The 23402-nt window shown below is 42.3% G+C and overlaps 1 protein-coding gene across 7 annotated transcripts in view; it reads left to right on the forward strand.

Moving 5' to 3' along the window:
• FRRS1L (ferric chelate reductase 1 like) overlaps positions 1-23402 on the forward strand; it is a 244869-nt gene that overhangs the window by 100953 nt on the left and 120514 nt on the right. For all 7 annotated transcript variants that reach the window (XR_005555308.1, XM_039332048.1, XM_039332075.1 and 4 more), the window contains exon 3: positions 15831-15969. Coding sequence is in view for 6 of the 7 variants with exons in the window: in XM_039332048.1 (XP_039187982.1) it covers positions 15831-15969 (139 nt within the window). In the remaining variant the exon portion in view is untranslated. The remainder of the gene's footprint in view (positions 1-15830; positions 15970-23402) is intronic.

Here is a 23402-nt window from a genome sequence, read left to right on the forward strand (position 1 = left end):
GTCTCCTCGGGGCAGGCAAGCATCATATAGATCATAGTTTAGTCCGTCTTTGAAACGGCCAAGGAGGATGTCTTCTGGCCAATTCAGTTTGCTGGCAATGGCTCGGAATTCTTGTGTATACTCAGCCACTGGGCGTTTGCCCTGCCTCATCGTTGTTATTCTTTCACGGGCTTTGCGATCAGCCAGGGGGTCTTCAAATCGTCTTCTCAACGAGGACATGAAACGGTTGAAGTTACTGAGTTCTGGGGCATTGGAGTCATGCAGGTTCACCACCCAATCTGCAGCTGGTCCATCCAGGGCAGATTGCACGATCCGGATGCGGGCTTTGTCGCTGGGGATGTCCTGCCCATATTCCTCCATGTAGCTGAGGACTTGGGTTAGGAAAAACCCCAAGCGTGTTGGCTCCCCTTTGAATTTCACCTCCAACGGTGGACGTCTTGGAATGGATCGGTGCCTCCATTGTGGGTGGTAGTGTCTTCCGTCCAGATTTCCATCTGGGTCCGGTAGGGGGTGGGAGCTCCTGGATCAGTAAATGTCCCTGGGGTTGCAGGTTCCACGTCCCCCTCGGTGTCTCTCCCTTTGTGGCTCCAGGAACTGGGGCGGGCGTAGGGCTCAGGAATCTCCTCTCCTAGGGAGCTGAGAGTTCTCTTCATCAGGTCAATAGCTCTCTCTAGGATCCAGTCTGAGTACGGCATACAGCTTCCTCCCTCTTCACTTGCGTGCAGGGATTTCTCCATCTCCTGCTTCCATTCTGGTTGCTTGGTCCCCCGTCTCAGGGTCACTTTTCTTGATTCCTTTCCCCACTCGCTTTTCTTTCCAACGCCCATCGACCAGTGAGGCTTGTGGTCCTGTGTCTCCACCACTTCTTCTTCTGAGAAATCTGGCCTCTCGGATCCCAACGTCTGGCAAGGTTCCAACTGGGTCAGCGGCTCTCTTTCCAGGGAGTTTTCTCCCTCTCTTGCTTCGTTGTCTGACATGGTAAATTTTTGCAAAATCCCCCGGCAAGGGTCTACCTTCCAGGTGGATTAATTTTGCAAGTCCTGTCTAATGTAAGGACCCACCCCACTTTGCATCTTAAGAAGACAGAACTCTTGGAATAGTTCTTCCAACAGGAATCCTTTATTAAGAGAAAATGGTTGCAGGCATGCTAGACAGGACTTGGGGTCCAAGCTCTCCCATTCAAGGTTTTAAGGGGTTCCCCAGTAGTCCCACCCAATCAACCCCCCTTCCCAGTGATAGTTTCAAGTATCACAATTCCACCCCGTTTCTTCTTTCTTCCGTCTGGATGGAGACTTCAGATAACTACATGAAAGGCAAATACTCTTCTTTGTTAATGCTAATGTTCTCTGGTGTTAACGCTTTGAGGTTACAATAGGTTACAATAAACACACATTCAGCATTCAGCTCTTTGAAGTCTACTGAAGGAAGTGAGGGCCATAAAGCCCCTTTGTTCTCCCCCTTCTCTCCCTCTTATGGCAGAATCCAAAGAAGGCAGAATTGGGAGTTTCTATATTTGATAATTAAAGATGAAATATGATTGGATTCTGACAGACAGTTCTAGGAAAGAAGGCTAAAGAAGACTCTTGGAAGTCTGGCACAGACAGTATGTGAGTTGTGGGAGGGGTTCTGCAGTACTGTGCAAACACAGGGTGATCAAGAGAAGGAGCATGTGGGTCAGTGCAAGCACAGGAAGGATGAAGGAAGGAGGATGCAGGTCAATGGGGCTCGTGCACCAAGTTCTATCCAGTTCTGATGGACTAGTTCACCAAGTTGAAGTCCAGACCATGAAGCTACATGAGTCAGACCATGACTCAAAGACTCTCGTGAAGAGGCTTTACACCAGACCGATCACTGACTTGGTACTGCTGCTGAGGAAGACCAAACTTGAAGATTGATCCTCGATCTACGCATATCATATTTACCTTATAATTGCATTGTTTGATGTAATGCCTTTGTTTATCTCAGTTATAGTTATGCACATTTTGTATTTACCTCATAATTGCATTATCTGATGGCATATTTTTACCTATTCTAGTTAATAGTTAATAGTGAAACTTGCATTGTTTGATGCTATGTTGTTGTTTTTTGCTTATTCTAGTTCAATGGTTCTCAACCTTCCTAATGCTGCGACCCTTTAATACAGTTGCTCATGTTGTGGTGACCCCAACCATAAAATTATTTTTGTTGCTACTTCTTAAATGTAATTTTGCTACTGTTATGAATCGTAATGTAAATATCTGATATGCAGGATGTATTTTCATTGTTACAAATTGAACATACATAATTCTATTCTATTCTTCTATTCTATTTTATTCTATTCTACTCTACTCTACTCTACTCTGGTCTATATTCTATTCTATTCTGTTCTATACTATACTATACTATACTATACTATACTATACTATACTATACTATACTATACTATACTATACTCTCTTCCATATTGTCTATTCTATTGTCTCTTCCATATTGTCTATTCTATTCTACTCTACTCTACTCTACTCTACTCTACTCTGGTCTATATTCTATTCTATTCTATTCTATTCTATTCTATTCTATTCTATTCTATTCTATTCTATGACAATTTAGGATCGTCTTCTTCCTGGTTATTCGAAAAAGATTCAGTTATAGAAATGACAACTTTCTGATAATTCTCTACATCTCCCAGCTTTGCATTTGGAGTGAAATGAATCCCAAATTGCCCTTAGTATATTTTATTATTTTATTTCAAAATGGTCAGAGAGGAGGGTAATTTCCCTAAGAACCGCCCGCTGTGGCATTCGAGGAGCTCCTGTTTCTCAGCCCCGTCCCTTTCGAGGAGGAGAGTTCAGGTGGGGGGGACCAGAGGGAAAGCATTCTCTTCTCACTAAGCAATGCAATGACATGATGTTATGTTTTTCTGTTCAATGCGGCATTGAAGATGCAGCGGGTGAAAAACTCCTTTCTTTATTAAAGGTCAAAACAGAAACTGAACAACCAATGCTCCACCCATACTTACATACTTAAGCAGCATGAGAGTTGGAAGAGCAAGAGGTTCCCCTTTCCATCCTTGCTGCGGCGCTTGCAGTTTTATGGGTTGGTACTTTCACGCTCACGGATTCGAAACGTCACAATGGCTCAGAATGTTCAGAATGTTACATTCTCTCCTTCCTTCCTTCCCTCTTTGTCCCTTCCTTCCTTCCCTCCCTTCCATTGTTCCTTCCTTCCCTCTCTCATTGTCCCTTACTTCCCTCCCTCTTCGTCCCTTCCTTCCTCTCCTCCTCCGTGCCCAGGAAGGGAGAAGGGGAGGGGGACAGGCTGCCAGAGGAGAGCTCTGCCTAGCTACTTGCTCAGCTTTGCCAGAAAACATGCCGCTTGCTAAGTTAGCAGAAGCCCCAGGATCAGCGTCGGGCTACAGCTGGTTCGCGCTTCTGCTAAATTAGTAAGTGGCATATTTTCTAGCAAAGCTCGAGCATGTTTGCTGGGCAGGAGCCAAGGAGAGCTACTACAACTGACCTACTTCTTGGCTGCTCTGCAGATCAGCTGTAGGGTTCGCCCCGATCCTGAACAAGAGGGAAGGAAGGAAGGATGTAATGATCAAGGGGAAAGAGGGAGGGAAGGAGGGACAAAGAGGGAGGTGAAGGAAAGGAAGGAAGGAAGGAAGGAAGGGACAATGGGAGAGGGAGGGAAGGAGGAAGAGACCAAGAGGGAGGGAAGGAAAGGAAGTTCTAGCCAGCAGAGGCTTGTCAGCCCAGCTGCTGAGGAAAGAAGAGCGCAAAGCTAAGGAGAAGAAGGTGGTAATTTCCTCCCAAAGGGGGCTCCTTTTCTCCAGCTCTTCCCTGGGTTTGTGGGGAATTTCTCATCACCAATGCTGACAGGTGCTCCTTCAAGCTTGCCACGAGCTTTCTCGCCCCCTTTGCTTCTCCCCCCCCCACTTTCATGAGAATTGTGGCATCCTTGGAAAGCCGATCGTGCTTTGAAGCTTAGGAGAGGAGGAGGAGTCCCTTCCCTCCCTCTTTCCCTGTCAAGCCCCGGCGGGCTTGACATGAACGGGCGCAGGAGGAATCGAGGACAGGCAAGGTGGCAAAGGAGACTGGTGGCCATCGCCAGACCTCCAAGCTGACAAGCGTAAGTTCGGGGGGTCGCCAGCTGATGGGCGCAGGAGTTGGGTGCTGCACCAGAGAGGGCAGGGCCTTGCTCTGTGCCTGAGCTCTTCATGCTCCCCCTGCAGGGCACATTTGGTAGAGTTTGTGCAGACTGCTGCCAAGCAGCATATTTCCCACAAACAAGTGAGGTGGAGTGAAGGGGGGGAGAGAAGGCGGTTGATAAGCCCTGCCTAAGACCATATATCTGTTTTCTGATGGTCTTAGGCGACCCCTGTGAAAGGCTCGTGCAACCTCCAAAAGGGTCGCGACCCACAGGTTGAGAACCGCTGTTCTAGTTAGTTAATAGTGGAAGTTAATAGTATTAACTATTTCTAGTTAATACTAGAAATAGTATTTCCAAGTGGGGAGTGTGCTAGACTGGTGTGTGGCCATCTGGCCAGAGTATATATAAGTAGCATTTAAGGGGTTAAATGCTGTCTCCTTAAGAGATGGCTTCTGGGAAATGTAGTTTAGTTGTTGCATGGTTATATCTGTGTTCTAACTGGCCAATTCTATGTCTTAATTAGCCATTGGGAGGGACTTCAATGTTTATGACAGGATTTCCTGGCTACATGCCAGTATGAAAAGTTTTTGTGTAGAACAGCCACGAGACCCTTTGCTCCATACGAACATGGGGTGAATCTACCTTTAATTTTTTATACCACAAGATCGGACAGATTATGAAACGTGCCTCAGAAGAACTCTTCTTAACTGTGAGTTATTGTTTAGAGATTCCTGAAGAATAAATAATCTGAATATTAATCTGTTTTTGGAATTAATCTGTCTGTGACAAACAGGAATAAAGCAAATCTCTTGTTTGGAACAGAACAGCTTTCTTTTTTCCCGGGCTACCTCCAGTTAGCGTTGAGGGGGAAAGAGGTCTCAGACCTTGCTTTTTGGAATGCGTAAGAATTTGGTTTCCCCCTGGCTTCTGGTTTGTGATCGTGGCACCGGTGGACGCATGGAGAGACCGCTCTCTCCGCCCTGGAGAGAGGTTTCCCTCCGTCGGAAGACCGTGGAAAGGATCGAAAGTTGCTCTGGAGGGGTGACTACCACTGAGGAGGACCCTTGACATCGTGGAAGGGCGGCAGCCCTTTCATTTGATCTCAGGCAGCTTCTTTGGGCTGATGAAGAAAAGATCGGCCATTAACATGGCCAATCACCAAGCCGTTCCAGCCAAAAGCACTACTAAACACGATGAAAGCAATGTGGAGGAATTGGGTGAGACCTTACCTTACCTTTCCTGCTTCCCAACTTCTTGTTGTTAATTGCGAAGTCATGTCCGACCCATCGCGACCCCATGGACAATGTTCCTCCAGGTCTTCCTGTCCTCTACCATCTTCTGGAGTCCATTTAAGTTCACACCTACTGCTTCAGTGACTCCATCCAGCCATCTCATTCTCTGTCGTCCCCTTCTTCTATTGCCCTCAATCTTTCCCAGCATTAGGCCCTTCTCCAGTGAGTCCTTCCTTCTCATTAGATGGCCAAAGTATTTGAGTTTCAACTTCAGGATCTGGCCTTCTAAAGAGCAGTCGGGGTTGATCTCTTCTAGGACTGACCGGTTTGAACGCCTTGCAGTCCAAGGGACTCGCAGGAGTCTTCTCCAGCACCATAATTCAAAGGCCTCAATTCTTTGGCGCTCAGCCTTTCTTATGGTCCAACTTTCACAGCCATACATTGCAACTGGGAAAACCATGGCCTGGACTATACGCACTTTTGTTGGCAGGGTGATGTCTCTGCTTTTTAGTATGCTGTCTAGATTTGCCATAGCTTTCCTCCCCAGGAGCAAGCGTCTTTTAATTTCTTGGCTGCAGTCCCCATCTGAGGTGATCTTGGAGCCCAGAAAAATAAAATCTGTCACTACCTCCATTTCTTCCCCATCTATTTGCCAGGAATTGAGAGGGCCGGATGCCATGATTTTGGTTTTCTTAATGTTGAGTTTCAAGCCAACTTTTGCACTCTCCTTCTTCACCCGCATCAAGAGGCTCTTTAGTTCCTCTTCACTTTCTGCCATTAGAGTGGTATCATCTGCATATCTTAGATTGTTGATATTTCTCCCGGCAATCTTAATTCCAACTTTTGATTCATCTAGCCCTGCCTTTCTCATGATGTGCTCTGCATATAAGTTAAATAGGCAGGGCGACAGTATACAGCCTTGCCGGACTCCTTTTCCAATTTTGAACCAATCAGTGGTTCCGTGTTCGGTTCTCACTGTTGCTTCTTGACCCGCATATAGGTTTCTCAAGAGACAAATGAGATGGTCTGGTACTCCCATCTCTTTAAGAACTTGCCACAATTTGTTGTGATCCACACAATCAAAGGCTTTTGCATAGTCAATGAAGCAGAAGTAGATGTTTTTCTGGAACTCCCTAGCTTTCTCCATGATCCAGCGTATGTTGGCAATTTGATCTCTAGTTCCTCTGCCTCTTCGAAATCCTTCCTGTACTTCTGGTAGTTCTCAATCCACATACTGCTGGAGTCTAGCTTGTAGGATTTTAAGCATAACTTTACTAGCATGTGAAATGAGTGCAATGGTGCGATAGTTTGAACATTCTTTGGCATTGCCTTTCTTTGGAATTGGAATGTAAACTGACCTTTTCCAATCCTGTGGCCACTGTTGAGTTTTCCAAATTTGCTGGCAAATTGAGTGTAGCACTTTTACTGCATCGTCTTTTAAGATTTTGAATAGCTCAGCTGGAATACTGTCTCCTCCACTAGCTTTGTTGTTGCTCAGATTTTCCCAACTACTTTCCTGTAAAAGCCTTTGGAAATACTTCCCCCCCCCTCTTAATTCTGCGGCTCCTGCCTACTCTGGGAATATAAAGCTAAGGAGAAAAAAAAGAACAACTAAAGTAAATGGCTAAATATTTGGACTTGTAATTTCTGGATACCTGGATTCCCAAAAGGTTTTTAATTTTTGCTAAGGTGGAAAAAAAATTATTTCTTTCTTTCTTTTTTAAACCAGATAAAAGCTTAACTTTACATGTTACTGGGGACATCTTGTGGCAAAAATTGGTACAGCAAGTGATTTTTTTTCTGACTGGGAGACTTGTGAGACTAAGATTTGTCCTTGACACTATCAAAAAAGATAACTTGAAACAGCTGGAAATAATTCTCTGTAGTGGAGGTGGACATTTATTGACTTTTATTAAAAATAGCCTCCATTAAAGGACTATCTATAAACACCATAGAAATGGAGGAATACCACCCACAGCTTAACTACAAATTTATACTTGAAAAAATCCTAGAGGCTAGGAGCTAATAAATTCCAGACTGAAAGATAAAGGCACCACCTTAAAGTTACAAAATGCAGCCCAGACTTCAACTGATGAACTTACAACTCAAAAGGCAATAGAAGAAGAATTAACACTAAAGTGGACTTTAAAGAATACCACCTACAATCTACTCAGAAACCTTTATTTCATTTTAAAAAATCTGCAATCCTAACAGCAATAGAAACTGAAGAAAGCAATACTAAGATGGAAGGTGCTGAAAATTTACATACACAGTACACTGAAATTTTAGATAACCTAGATGACCAAATAACTACAACACTGAATATGACTTTTTATTTAAACCAGCTGAAACTAGAAGAAGAAGACCAGCCTGAACTCATGACAAATATACTAAGCCAAATATGGAGACTCAAACTATCAGGCCAACAATCTAATGACTATGAAGGGACTAGCTTCCTTGACAAGTTGATAACTGGATGGTCTCCCTTGATTCAAATGATATATGCAGGAATGAAGGGAGATCCACCCAAGGATTTAAAGGCTCTGCTATGGAAGCCTGTTTGGCACAAAAGGAAGGCCAGAGTTATACTTAAAAAATGGTTTTCTTTATGTGACCTTTAATGGAAGAGCCTAAATTTTTACTTAATGGGCTAAGGAGATTTTAAAAAACATTAATTGATTTAATATTTAGGATTTAGACCTATAAGGGAAATAAATTAGTTACTAGAATAATAGTTTTGAATTATAATATAGAAGATGGATTCAGATGATAAAGATTATTTTATTAGTAAGTGATGATATTAGGATGAGAAGTAGAATAAAGTAAGAATTTATCTGAATAAATAATAAGTGTATTTTAGATATGATAATTATTTTGTAATGAACTAAGGGAACCATGGGCTATCCAAAACCTAAATACTATGGACATTAAGCCAACTGGAATACTGTAACTGAAATAGATAAAATTTAAAAACAGGATATGGAGGCATATAAGTCAAAAGATATTGATAAATGTTTCAATTGATTGAGTTATAATAGCAATGTATTAATTTGAATGTGAGATAATAACCAAGGGAAACAGAGAGGAAATTTTTGATGATGTAAATTGACATATGTATGAAAGAGCGTGTTATTGGACTATGGATTACCCAACCACCATGTTGCTTCCTTAATACCTGAAGCTGTGTAAAATTAGAAAATTAATAAAACTTGTTTTAAAAAAATATTCAACAGAAAGGTAAAGAAATCTGCTATTTCTGAATCTAAGTCGCTATCCTTAGTTTACTTTCTGTTTTCTGCAAATATAATTGACAAATATCTTATTGTCTGCTGAACTATTCTGAAACATGACATTAAATGCAACTAATTGTACTTTTAATCTGAAAAAAAAAAGAATTTGGTTTCCCCCTCACAGTTCTGTTTAATTTCTGCATCTGGGTGTTCAACTTTGAGCATATTGATTATATCAAGTTATAAATCTCAGCTCTTGGCTAACTAAACATTGTTGCGGTGGTTTTGTTGCTTCAGAGACCTGGATGGAAAAGAGTAGACTCAGGCTTAATGCTAGCAAGACCAAGTGACCTTACATTTTGAACCATCTGGAATTGGAGACCTTCTGCCTTTGGTCCTGGTTGGGGTTGCATTATCCAGTATTTAATCTGTAGATCCTCTAGACTTATAGCTCCTGTTGGATCAACAAGTAGTGGGTATGGAGGTGTTTACCTATGGCTTTGAGACAGGAAGCAATTGCTCAGTCCTGGGAAAACAGAAGAAATAGGAAAGAGATCAGCCCTACCTTGATCCTGTTGTCTTTAAAAGGGGGTAGTGGAGGTTTGGGACGGCTTTCAAGATTCTATTAATATTTCTGATAACAATAAAGTAGCATAACTGGAATCCCTGCAATGTTTTTTTTTCTAAACAGTTTATTAAATTTTATAAGGGTAAAGGGGAAGTGGGGTCAATAAGGGTATGACAAGGGGTGACAAACAAAAAAAGGTTAGACCAGGGGAAGGGATATGTACAATAGTGGGGTTGTCCCCCACAATAAGTCAACGCTTCAGCAAGTAAACCTGTCCGGGTATACATATTCAATCATAGTAATTAATATAAAATAGCAATACTTAATATAATATTACTAATATATTCTAATTAATTATAATAACTTATAATTAATAATTATTGTTAAAATCACAAATAAAAAAAGAAGAAAAATTCATAGGAATAAACATGAAATTTAAATACAAAATATCAATTATCCCATTAAGTTTCATATCCTTTTCTCATTCTATCATATTGCTAACCATTGTAAAATTTATCCCATATTTTAAGATAGATTGAATCTTCTTTCTCTTTCATTTCTAAAGTTAATCTGTCCATTTCTGCACATTCGAGTATTTTTCTTATTATAATCTGGTCAGATGGTAGATTTTCATTTTTCCAGAATTGGGCAAATGCTATTCTCGCAGCTGTTAATACATGTAATATTAAGTACTCATTCTTAATGAGCGTAATCCATTCTTTAAGCCAAAGCAAAATAGCTGCTTGACGGGAGCCCAAAGGCCCCTCTGTCTTTAGATTCTTGTAGTAATTTAATTCTTGCTTTTTTTCCCTTGCCATATAAATCTCATTATTGTTGCATTTAAATCATCAAAAAATTTCTGGTTTAATTTGATGGGGACCGTCCGAAATAAAAAAAGTATCTTAGGTAAAATGTTCATCTTAACAGTCGCTATCCTTCCTAACAATGATAGTTGAAGGCTTTTCTACTTTTCCAATCTAGTTTTATTTGTTTCAATAATCTTTCATAGTTGTCCTCTTTTACTGTTATATATTTTGATATTAAATAGATACCTAAATATTTCACTTTTTTGGCTATCTGGAGATTTGACTTTTTAACAAGTTGAAGTTTCTGTTTCTCTGTTAGATTTTTTGTGAGTACTTTAGTTTTTTCCCTATTTATTTTCAACCCAGCCACTTCTCCAAATTTCTCTATTTTCTGCAAAAGTTTAGTGGCTGTTTCCAGTGATTCCTCTAAGATAAAAACCAAATCGTCTGCAAAAGCCTGTAATTTATATTTCTGATCTTTTATCTCCAGTCCTTTAATCTCCGAATCTTGTCTAATATTCCTAGCCAGCACTTCCAATGTAAGAATAAATAACAAAGGAGACAGAGGGAATCCCTGTCTTGCACCTTTTTAAATATCAAAACTGTCTGTATAATCTCCATTTAAAAGTATCCTTGCTGATTATTTATTATAAATTGCTTGGATTGTGTTTATAAAATTTTCACCAAAGTCCATCTCCCTCAACTGTTGAAACATAAATTGCCAATTGAGATTATCAAAAGCTTTTTGATAATAAGAGCCATCTGTTTCCCCGGATAAAGGATAAAACTCCGGGACCTGATGGTTTCCCAGCAGAATTTTATATAGCTTTACAAGATATAGTAAGCCCAATATTGAAAGATCTCTGTAATGAAACCTTTTTGGTGACAAAAATACCAAATTCCTGGACAGAAGCCAATATTTCTCTTATACCTAAAGACGATGCTGACCTCACACAAATTAAAAACTACAGACCAATATCATTAAATGTGGACTATAAAATATTCACAGCAATAATAACGGAAAAAATGAAGAAATTCTTGAATGAATTTATTTACTCAGACCAAAATGCCTTTTTGCCTAAAAGACAGATAAAGAATAATTTAAGAATCATTTTAAATGTATTGGAATATTATGAAAAGCATCCGGGGAAACAGACAGCTGTCCATGTAATTTCCACCATTAATATTCTCCCTTCTTCATCAGTGTAGATTTGTTTTGGATTCATCTTTTCTTTTATGTAAAAAGCTATCCCTTTTTTCTTTTGTAGTGCCAAAGGGAAAAAAAAAGATTGCCTATCTTTGGTTGTTCTAAAATTCTAAAATGTTGTCTTTTAATATGTGTCTCTTGAAGGGAAATTATGTCCATTTTCAGCTTTTGTAATCTATTAAATATTTTACTCCTTTTTGATGGGGAGTTAAGACCATTTATATTTATTGAAAAAATTCCAATCTCCTCCATAGTTTCAATTATATCTAGACCTCAATCTTCTAGGGGAGCTTATCTGCCTCTGGTCTTTCGATCTTACATCTTCCTCTTTTTTGGTTCTCCCTCCTCTGTTTGTTTTGGTGCTCCTGAACCCATCATTTCCTCCCGTTTCTTGGATTCAAAGTCGCCTTTTTCTAAAAAGGCTCTGTGATTGTTATAGAATTCCTCTGCTTGTATTGAAATAGCCAATCTATATCTTTTCAAGTCCCAAAAAATTAATAAGCCTTCTGACACCAGACATCTAAAATTCACTCCCTTGTTAAACAGTTTCCTTATTAAAAATTGATATTCTCTTTGAGCTTCTCTTATTCTTCTGGGAATCTGTTTAAGAACTACAAGTTCTTTGTCTTTGTATTTCACTGGTTGGTCTCTTATTGCTCTCAAGGTCTCATCACATGTAAATCTTTTAAGAAATCTTACATGAACCTCCCTAGGAACTCTATTTCTTCTTGCATAGCTTGAATTGATTCTAAAAACCTGATCTATTTCTTGTTTCATTTGATCAATTTCCATTCCAAGCAATTCCGCTAATAGCTCGCTCATCAGCTCTAACAAGTTCTCATCCTTCTATAATATTTTGAAATCTTAAAAAGTGTGCTGTGGTCTCCATCTCCATAACGGCCATGCTGTCTTCCAGTTTTGCATTAGCTTGCGCCAATCTCTGATTTTCCTCTTGCAAAGCTTCAATTTTCTGGTCAACCACCACTGACTTATCTTCTATTTTTTGCATTCTTTGTTGGGTATCTGTCATCGCCTGTGGAAAGGTTTCCATTTTTTAATCCATTTTAAGGAGATCATTTTTCAAATCTTCATAATTTTTTTCCAAATCTTTTTTTCATTTCCATTTTAGAATCTGCAATTGCTTGGAGAATGGCTTGAGTGTCCTTTTGTTGAGTTTCCTGTTGTAAAAATGTAATAATAATTTTGGGGGGGCTGGACTCACTGAGATTGAAGCGGGGGCCGAGGAGCCCTTCCTCACCCCTTTAGCTAAATTTGAAGCACTTATCTTCTAGTTGTTGTACTTAATTATAATCCATGAGGCAGCCCGATGGCTAGTTATAATCCACCAGGTGGCCCGATAGCCAATTGTAATCCAGTGTCCTCCTATTACCAGGAGACAAGGCCAAGCGAAGTTTGAACAAAAAAAATAAAACAATTCCTTTAGGGGAGTAAAAAGAAGAACTCCCATAACCATCCAAAACAGGAGCCAGAATAAAAAGAATAGAGAAAAATAGAAAAAGGAAACAAGAACAACAACAAAAATCTCCAAAAACAAAAAGGAGTGGTGATATACTTATCTCCAGAAAACAAAACAACAGAAAAGTCAGATCCTCATGAAAAAAAGAAAAAAGAGGGGAGACCCCAAAAGGAGACCTCCCCCCCAAAAAAACAGGATAAAAATTACCAGGAAAGAAAAATTAATATCCGGGTTATAGTTCAATTATATTTTATCCACATCCCAAAAAAAGGAACCCAAAAAAAGGAACCCAAAAAAAGGAGTTCCCTTCTTCTTTTATAGATTTCCTTGCTATAGGAAGTATACAGCTAGCCAACAGGTCAGATAGAAAACTAAGCAGTCTCTCTCTATATAACTTTTACAGAGAGATAAGAATGTCTAGGCATGCAGCCAAGTGTCTGGGTGTTGAGCCAAGTTTAACAGCTGAATACACTGAGAACAAAGACAAGAAAAAAAGTGCTAAAATGTAGCCACCAACGCTGTCTCTTTCAAAGTTTATTCAGAGTGAAGACACAGTTTTAAAGTTTTAAAAAGAAAAAAAGGTAGTTAGGATGGCTTTCCCAAATACAGTATCCTTTATTTTTGAATTTCTCTAATAAAAAAGAAACTTTAAAATAGTCCCAATTAAATTTCTTTCTTAATAATGGAGTCGCTTACACTGCCACCTGTGCGGGAGGGGGGAGAAAAAACCCCTCCTTCCTCCCTTCAAGTTTCCAGCTTTAGTTAAAGACAGGTTATTTATCTCAAAAGAAAATCCATTTTCCACAAAGAGCAGAAGAATAGTTTCACCTGGACTGGCTGCTTGCTTTCAAAATCAGCTGTTTTCTGCCTCTAAAGATTAGCTGCTAATGGCGACTCGCATAAATGTGATCTGCCCTTCTTTTGCTGGTTCCAGGGGCTGCTCTGGGTTCAGAGAGCTGGCTACCGTCAGCTCCTGTTCCCCAAAGGTTCACCCTTCAGCAGCTACCCCTCCAGAGTGACTTTTAGCCCAAACAGGCTCGCCAGAGAAGGAATTTTGGACCCAGGGAATGGGCGATCGTTCCCGAGGGTCTACAGTCAGCAAGATCACCGGAAGTCCCTGGAATCCCTGCAATGTTTGTTCCTTGGACTGGCCTACTCAGAGCTGACAGCAAAGATTGTATCTATTTCTGACTTGGGAGGTCTTGCTCATAATCACTCACTCATGCTTTAATCACTATACTGTCTCAACTCACTGCAATGCTGTGCTTGAAAACCACTAGGAAACTGCAGCAATGTAATGGCATCTTGGTTTTCCTTTATATTACATTTGCCCCCTATTATGTTACTACTGCTCTGTGAGCTGTACTGGTTGCCAGTGAATTTAAAGTACTGATTGTCAGCTATAAACCTCTTCATCAACCAGTTCTTTGAGCTAGCTTGTTGCATCCAATTCTGCTTGCCATGATACAAAAAAGATCTGAAAGACCTAGAAAGAATGCAGAGAAGACCAGAAAAAAGATAAGGGGTCTGGAGACTAAACTATATGAACAGTTAAAGAAACTATGAATGTCTAGCCTAACAAAGAGAAGGATTAGGAGTGACATGGTAACTGTCTTCCAGTACATGAGGGACTGTCACAGAAAAAAGGTGGTCAATTTATTCTCCATCTGAGAAAGCTATGGGTGGAAGCTGATTAAAGAGAAAAGCAACCTAGAACTAAGGAGAAATTTCCTGACAGTGAGAACAATTAATCAATGGAATAGCTTGCTTCCTGGAGTTGTGAATGCTTCATTGCTGGAGGTATTTGCTGGAGATTTTCAAGAAGAAAATGGATTTGTCCTGCCTTAGGCAGGAGGTTGGACTAGAAGACTTCCGAGGTCTCTTCCAGCCCTATGATTCTATGATAAATTGTCAAATATGTATACAAAGTATTGACAAATGCTGAGTTCAATTAGCTCAGCTCATAGACTAGTAGAAATAACAAGGCAAAACTGCCTGTAACAGTACCCTTCATGACAATGGAGACTTTCCCAAAATATTCAAAGCAAAGACATACACTTTAAAATCTACTTTAAAAAAATTTGTTGCCCAAATTTCCAGAAATAAGAGAATATGAAAATGAAATATATTCCAACGTGCAGTATTGTATGGACGTATTTAGTACAGTGTCTATTGTAAAGTCAAACTGAGGGATCAACTACTCATGCTCCCCTATTGAAACAACTAAGTTGTTTCAAATAAAAATGTTGAGCATATTAACACATGCTTAAGGGCCTGTTGCCTATTAGATACATCAGGAACCATCAAATTCATCAACAAAAGCATATTGATGGAAAATAGTTATCTTATGTGTTCTAGCACCAAGCTTTAAATTGCAAGGAGCAAAGGAAAGGCTCTGGAAAAATCAGTGTTGGGTCATTATGATTAAATAATCTCTTTATTGTTATTTGGTGTGTAACTTTTAAGGTTTTCAAAGACTGCACATCAAATAACAACAATAAGAATTCAGCCTTCTGAGTAGTTTTGTGTAACAACTTCAAAATGATATTTTAGCAAGTCAATATTTTTACTTAGTGCTGCTAATTAAAAAGGCACTGCTTCTGTTCATAATTTAAATGAAATGAGCCCCTGGGGTCTTCCAAATGATATTTGAGAAGTGATCACTATTTTATTGGAACAACTGACAAGACCACAGAAACAGAAAATAATTTGTTGTATCTATTGTTCCAATAGAGTACTATAGGATTTTACTTTTCTAGCTCTGATTCCAATACAAACTGTGATTCCAACACTTCATTGTTATTCACTATTCAAATTGAATTTAATATACCCACTATGCTTTATGTTTTCTTATCAGATACTTTGACTGATTTTATAGAAATTATATAGACTGGGCACATTTTGTCACATTTTTATTTTCTTCCCACCCTCAGGGGTCAGGATTCATTCATAAGGTAATGAATTAAGAACTGATATGTAAAGTAGTAAAAAAATAACTAAAACTATAACAAATAATTCAATAAAACCTTAAATAAATGGGAATAAAGTTAGTAGTATACTAAGTCCAATATTTCCTTGAAATATTGAAATAATTGCCAATTTAATGTTGTTTAGTTGCAAATGCAGATATAGTGCAACAGGAAAGTTCTTTGAATGGTCTCCATTTCCTTTATCACATATAGGTATGGTAAACCTGGATGCGCTGCAGATACATGCGACTATTTTCTCAGTTACCGCAGAATAGGAGCTGACATAGAGTTTGAATTGAGTGCTGAAGCTGATGGCTGGGTAGCTGTAGGATTTTCTTCAGATAAGAAAATGGTAAGAATGTGTTCTTTGCTCAAATAATGACTGATTTTTTGGGGGGAAAAAATTTCAAATTATTATTCGAATACAAATAATGACAAAATGTAGTAATTTGGTACATGTAGCATTTCTAATGATGGGACAGAATGACAGAAATGTGATAACCAGTTAAGGATGACAAACAATTTTAAGTAAATATTTTTCCTTTTATCCCTAGAAAGTGTTTCACTTAATCAATAAACCTGTTCTTATTTATAATTTTTGGCCATGGCAAATGTGGTTCTAAAATCAGTTAGAACCTTGTATATTTGCATTTTTTTATGAAAAGAATATCTAATTAGAGGGGAACCTCTACTGTTTTTCTTTCAATTTCTTGTTATTTTAACAATCACATATAAAGAACTTCCTTTCTTTATGGAATATTCCTAGGCCTGCCTTCCTTCCTTCCTTCCTTCCTTCCTTCCTTCCTTCCTTCCTTCCTTCCTTCCTTCCTTTGTTTCTATAGCTGCCAATTTCAGTAAATGACTCTGGTTAGCTTACCATTCAGAACATATATTACAATAAAAAATTAAAAAACATTTTAAAAAATAAAAACAGTTAAACCAATAAAAAATATTAAAACCAGCAACAATACTTTAAAACATCCTATTCAAGATGCACAAGTGCAAGATATTTGGTCTGTTAACAATGTAGCCAGGAAACAGGGCCGTGAGCCCATTCAATGCTCCAGGCTCGGAAACATATCCAAGTTTTTTAGGTCTTACAAAAGGCTAACAGGGTTGGGGCTATTCTAATCTCTGAAGGGAAGATGTTCCATAGAGCAGGGTACCATTGCAGAAAAAGCTTGCCCAGTCCCAAGGCATGTAGGACTTTATAGGTAACCTTGAATTGCACCTAGAAACATACTTTATTAATTTATTTATTTCTAAAATTTATATGCCGCCCAATCCCAAGGGACTCAGGGCGACGTACAAAATTAAAACAATAATCTGACAATAAAACAGTAAAATAAATACATTCTTACAGCGTGTCCGATCATATCCCGCCCCCCCCGGGGACATCAGCCCCAGGCCTGCCGGAACAGGAGAGTTTTAATGGCTTTCTTAAAGGCCGGCAGGGTGGGAGTAGTTCCAACCTCGGGGGGAAGTTGATTCCACCAGGTCGGGGCCACCACAGAAAAGACCCTTCCCCGAGGGCCTGCCAGCCGACATTGTCTGGCCGACGGGACCTGAAGGAGGCCCAATCTATGGGACCTCACCGGTCTCTGGGAACTGTGCGGCAGTATGCGGTCCTGTAAGTAACCTGGCCCTATGCCATGAAGGGCTTTAAAGGTGATAACCAACACCTTGAATTGTGTCCGGAGACCCATAGGAAGCCAGTGCAGCTCACGGAGGATAGGTGACACGTGGGCGTACCTTGGCGCGCCCACAATCGCTCTCGCAGCTGCATTCTGAACCAACTGCAGCCTCCGAATGCTCTTCAAGGGTAGCCCCATGTAGAGCACGTTACAGTAATCCAGTCTTGAGGTGACAAGGGCATGAGTGACCGTGAGTAAAGCCTCCCGGTCCAAATAAGGCCTCAACTGGTGCACCAGGCGAACCTGGGCAAAGGTCCCCCTGGCCACAGCCGATAGATGTTGTTCCAAATTTAGCTGTGAGCCCACAAGGACACCCAAGTTGCGTGCCTGCACTGAGGGAGGTAAATTTGCCCCCCCCCAGGACTAATGATGGACCATCCAGTTGACCTTTGGGAGGCAAGACCCAGAGCCACTCGGTCTTGTCAGGGTTGAGTCTAAGCCTGTTCGCCCCATCCAGACCCTCACATCTTCCAGGCACCGGCACATCACGTCGACTGCTTCACTGAAAGGACACGGGGTGGAGATATACAATTGGGTATCATCCGCGTACTGATGATACCTCACCCCGTGTCGCCGAATGATCTCACCCAGCGGTTTCATGTAGATGTCAAAAAGGAGGGGGGACAGGACCGAGCCCTGAGGCACCCCATGATCGAGGCGCCTAGGGGTCGATTTCTGTTGGCCCGCCAACACTGACTGCGACCTGTCAGAGAGGTAGGAGGAGAACCACCGCAATACGGTGCCGCCCACCCCCACCTCTCCAAGACGACGCAGAAGGATACCATGGTCGATGGTATCGAAAGCCGCTGAGAGGTCAAGAAGCACCAAGATAGAGGAATGACCCCTATCCCGGGCTTGCCAGAGGTCATCGGTCAGTGCGACCAAAGCAGTCTCAGTGCTGTAGCCGGGCCTGAAACCAGATTGAAAAGGGTCCAGATAATTAGTTTCATCCAAGGATCGCAAGAGTTGAGATGCCACCACCTTCTCTACAACCTTCCCCACAAAGGGAAGGTTGGAGACAGGACGAAAGTTCTTCAAAACAGCTGGGTCCAGGGAAGGCTTCTTGAGGAGGGGCCTCACCACCGCTTCCTTTAAAGGTTGCGGGAAAGACCCCTCCATCAAGGAGGCGTTGATTATCGCCTGGAGCCAGCCTCGTGTCACCTCCCTACTGGCAGAAACCAGCCAGGAGGGGCATGGGTCCAATAAACAGGTCGCGGCATTCATTGCCCTCACGGCCTTGTCCACTTCATCAGGGGTCACAGGCTCAAACTCGCTCCAGATAACATGACTAAGACCAGCCCCCGGCAACTCGGCTGGCACTGCCCAGTCGGAGTCCAGGTCTCTCTGAATCTGAGCGATTTTGTCCGAAAGAAACTGAACAAACTCCTCAGCTTTCCCCTGCAAGGGTTCCTCCGCCTCCTCCACTTTAAGAAGGGAGCGGGTCACCCTAAACAAGGCGGCCGGGCGAGATTCTGCGGACGCAATAAGTGCGGAAAAGTGAACACGCTTTGCCGCCCTTATCGCCACTAAATAAGTTCTAAGATAGGCTCTTAATAGTGATCGGTCAGATTCAGAGTTACTGGCCCTCCAATGTTGCTCTAGACGTCTCTTGTGGCGCTTCATCTCCTGGAGTTCCTCAGTAAACCAAGGCGCCCTCCGGGGACCACCACCACAGAGAGGTCGCAAAGGCGCAATTCGATCCAGGGCCCCGGACGCCGCCTCATTCCAGGCCGCAACAGGGACCCGGACGAGTTGTGGACAAGGGAGTCAGGTATTTCCCCAAGCTCCTCCTGGAACCGATCTGGGTCCATTAGGCGCCTGGGGCGGAACCACCTAGTCGGCTCCCTCTCCCTGCGATGGGGGAGTGATGCTCTGAAGTCCAGCCTCAATAGGAAATGATCTGTCCATGACAAGGGAGAGATCTCTATTCCCCTTAATTCCAGATCATGTCTCCATTGCCCCGAGAGAAACACAAGGTCGAGTGTGTGACCACCCCTATGAGTTGGATCCTGGATTACCTGGGTCAGGTCCTTGGTTGCCATGGAAGCCATGTACTCTTGCGCCGCCTCTGAGCGATCGCCGAGTGACGGCAGGTTAAAGTCCCCCAGTACCATAAGTCTGGGGAACACCACCGCCAACCGGCTACTGACTCCAGCAACATAGGCAGGGCTGTTGCAACGTAGCTGGGAGGTAGGTACGTCAGCAGCAAGCCTAACTGAACCTATGAACCCAACTTCAATAGGAGGGACTCACACCCAACAACCTCCGGGGCAGGAATCCCACGAGGACTCAAGGACCTCCGAGCGATGACTGCCACTCCCCCACCCCTGCCCTGATGTCAAGGCTGATGAAGCACCACAAACCCGTCCGGGCACATCTCCGAGAGGGAAACACCCCCCTAAGGGCCCAGCCAGGTTTCGGTTATACATGCCAGGTCGGCCCCACTGTCCAATATTAAATCACGGACAAGGGGGGCTTTGTTGACAATGGACCTGGATTAAGCAACAGCACCCTACAACTAGGGCCCTGTACTCCCCTGTCACCAGTACTACAGAATGGGCCTCGTTCCCCAAAGATGGCCTGCCCCTCGGCTCCCGCCATATCTGCCCATCCCAGTCATAACCGGGATGCTCCGACCTTCTCCCCTCCCCGGAGTACCCCCACCCTCACCAACCTTCTCCTTTCCTGACCGGACTAGCTTTCCATACAGACCAAGCCCAAGGGTAAGTCCTGCCCCCCCCGCTTTTGCTATTGCACTCAGCAGAGGGAGCACCAGGCTCCGCCCCCGACTCCACCATTCTCATACCCCAAACACTCAATACACATTCACACTCAATTAATATACATAAAAATAAAAATATTCACATTCATACGCCCTAAATACAATAATAAAATTTATACCTAACAGGGCCACCATTCATCTACATACATACACATATCCACAACAAACATTCTCTAAAAAATATTGCCCCTCCGTGTCCCAGGCTGGTAACCAGTGCTGCTCCTATAGGAGTGGTGTTACATGTGCTATATATTTACTTCCCATGCAGCTGCATTCTTGAAGTTTCTGGATGCTCTTCAAGGGCAGCCCCATGTAGACTGTGTTACTATAGTTTAACCTGGAGATTATAAGGGTGTGAGTTACTGTGAGTAGGATTTCCCAGTCCTGGAGGCGTGCGAAGGCCCTCCTGACTATGGCTGCCACCTACTTTTTGAGCAGGACCTGTGAATCCAGGAAGACTCCCAGATTGTGCACTGGGTCTGTTTGGGGCAGTGCAACCACATCCAGAATCAGAGATGGGGGTCCCTATACTTACAGCCACTACATCTTGCTAGAGACGAGTCAGAGTCCATTTCACTTCATCCATTTCCCAACAGCCTCCAGATACTGAAGTGGCATCACTCAAGGGTCTGGAGTAGATATATAAAGCTGGATAACTCATCCCAAACCAATGGGTCACCTCACCCAGCAGCCTCATGTAAATGTTAAATAGAAGAGAAAGCAGAGCCCTGAGTCATCCCACAAAGTAGGGGCTGCAAGCTAGATTTCTCTCCCTCTATCAACACTAACTAGAGCTGGCCATAGAGGAAGGAGAACCAGCACAATATGCCATCCACCTCTACTTCCCAGAGCTGGCTTAGAAGAATACCATGATTGATAGCATTGAATGCTTCTGAGAAGTCAAGAAGAATCAGAATGGATGCACTATCTCACTCGCACTCCTGCCAGAGGTAATCTATGAGTGCTGTTTAAGTCCCAAACCCAGGTCTAAACCTGACTGAAGGAGTTCTACATAATCTATTTCATCCAGAGTTCTCTGAAGCTCTGAAGCAATGCAACCACTATCACCACCACCTTCCCTAGAAAGGGAAGATTGAAAACTGGAGAAATCTATGCCCACTAGCTAGGTCATGCAATGATAAAGGATCTACTTAAAAGGACCATTGCATGACCTAGCTAGCGGGCATAGATTTCTCCAGTTTTCAACCTTCCCTTGCCCAGACCCACTCAGGCGTCCCCTCCAGTGAGGCCTTAATTAGCCAAGAGGGATAAGAATCTAATACACAGGTGGTGGCCAGACTAGTAACTGAGAGAGCCCTGTTCATCTCCTCCAATTCAAATTCTTCCCAGATTGGCTTGCAAGATGTAGTCCCCATCACTTTCATAGATACTGCATTGGAGTCCAGCATAGATAAGATAACTTTTATTGTCATTTTTTACTGTGGGCAGACTGGCACACATTAAAAATTAAATTCTATTGTCTGCTCTCAAAAGTGTACACTTACATACATAACACATATATAAACATACTATATACAACATATGTACACCTAAATAAAGATTAATCACTGTCTATCTTGAATACGTAATGGAAAGAGGAAGCTTGAGAGTTCACAAGCTTAATACCATATGGAACAAAACTGTGACTGAATCTGGATGTTCTGCTTTGGATACCACAAAGCCTTCTCCCAGAAGATAACAAGGAAAACAGGTCATGAAGAGGATGTGTAGTGTCCCAGATAATCCTGCGGACCCTGCTCAAGCAGCGTTTATATGAATGAATGTGATTGATTTTATCTGCCAAATGTGTCTCTAGGCTTGTTCGTATCACCATGTAATTCCAAGTCAGCTCTCCAAACCTATCCCACACCAGCATTTTTATCCACTGTCTTATAGCTGCTATTGTCCCTGCCACTGTCATCAACTGTCACATTTGAAACCTCTTTTCCTGACCAGAGTAGGACCACATTTTGGTGCTTCCCCGCTGCCTCTTCTTCACCAGATCTTGCCAGTATTTTGGCTTGGCTCAGCGTCTCTTGACTCCAAATTTCACCCTTAGAAACTTTTTGATGTTGCTGCCTCAGCTGATACAAATGCAAAAGTAAATGCAAATGCCATTGGCTTGGTTCAGCATCTCTGACCTCTGAATTACAAGTGGAGGCTTGGATTCAGCATGCCCTTGCTTGTCCCTTCTCCTTCTCCCTAGCTCTAGGCCTCAGTTCTATGACTTTAGCCTAGCTCTGATCGCTAGTTGCTGAACTCTTTACTTGTTTCAGTGTCAACCAGCATCAGGGCAACAGTTTCAGCCACCAGCCTAACCACTGGGCAACCATTGGGCAGAAAAACAAAGAGGATAGAGGCAAGGGGTAAAGGTAAAGAGGTAGGTGTGGGATATGGGAGTGCAGTCAGTCAATAGGGGTCCTTCTCACCCACTTTACAATGGGGAACCCTGCACTTCCCTTCCTTCCTTCCTTCCTTCCTTCCTTCCTTCCTTCCTTCCTTCCTTCCTTCCTTCCTTCCTTCCTTCCTTCCTTCCTTCCTTCCTTCCTCAATGAAACTAATAAACTTTATCTACAAGGAGAATATAATCAGTGATATCTTGGTCAATGTTTAACAACCAGCTCTGATGGCTCCATATCCATTGCCACACTTGCTTTCATACAGCTGATAGGTGCACTAAGCACCAGTCATGGGTACTGACATCTTTATTTGTAAGGTTACAAATAAAGATGTCAGTACCCATAGGTAGCCCTCACTCAATGACCATTCAGCAACCATTCAAAATTATTATGACATTGGAAAAATGGTAATTATGATTGGTTCTCAGAGTTACAGCAATTGCAGTACCCCAGATTATATGATCAAAATTCATGTGTTTCCCCATTTTCAACCACAACATACACTTTAATTTACTCCAACTGCCTATCTCCTCCCATCTCTGACCTTCTGACTGCCCTGAGTCTTGCTTATCTCTACTATCTATGCTTTGCTGTCTTCTTGCTCCCACTGCTGACAAGACATGTCCATCTGAGTCAGCTGTTGTCCCTTAGTTAAGCCTTTGCAAGGCCTTCATGGTGCCCACCCTCATGTCTTTTGGTTGTCCGGCAATCCACTGCCAACACCATCATCAGCTACTTCTGCTATCTCCCATTGCTCTTAATTGAACTTTGCCATCTTCTTCCTCCCTTGAAAGGGCCAGCAGCTGCCTGGGCCAGATGCACCCCAGCAGCAGCATGAGGAACAAGACAGCCAGGATCAGTCGGGGGGGGGGGCAGCAGAGGGAGGCAGTGCCACAGTGCAGGGTGGCCA

This window comes from Crotalus tigris, unplaced genomic scaffold (assembly GCF_016545835.1).
Source record: "Crotalus tigris isolate CLP2741 ecotype Arizona unplaced genomic scaffold, ASM1654583v1 scf7180000017623.1712378, whole genome shotgun sequence".
Lineage (NCBI taxonomy): Eukaryota > Metazoa > Chordata > Lepidosauria > Squamata > Viperidae > Crotalus > Crotalus tigris.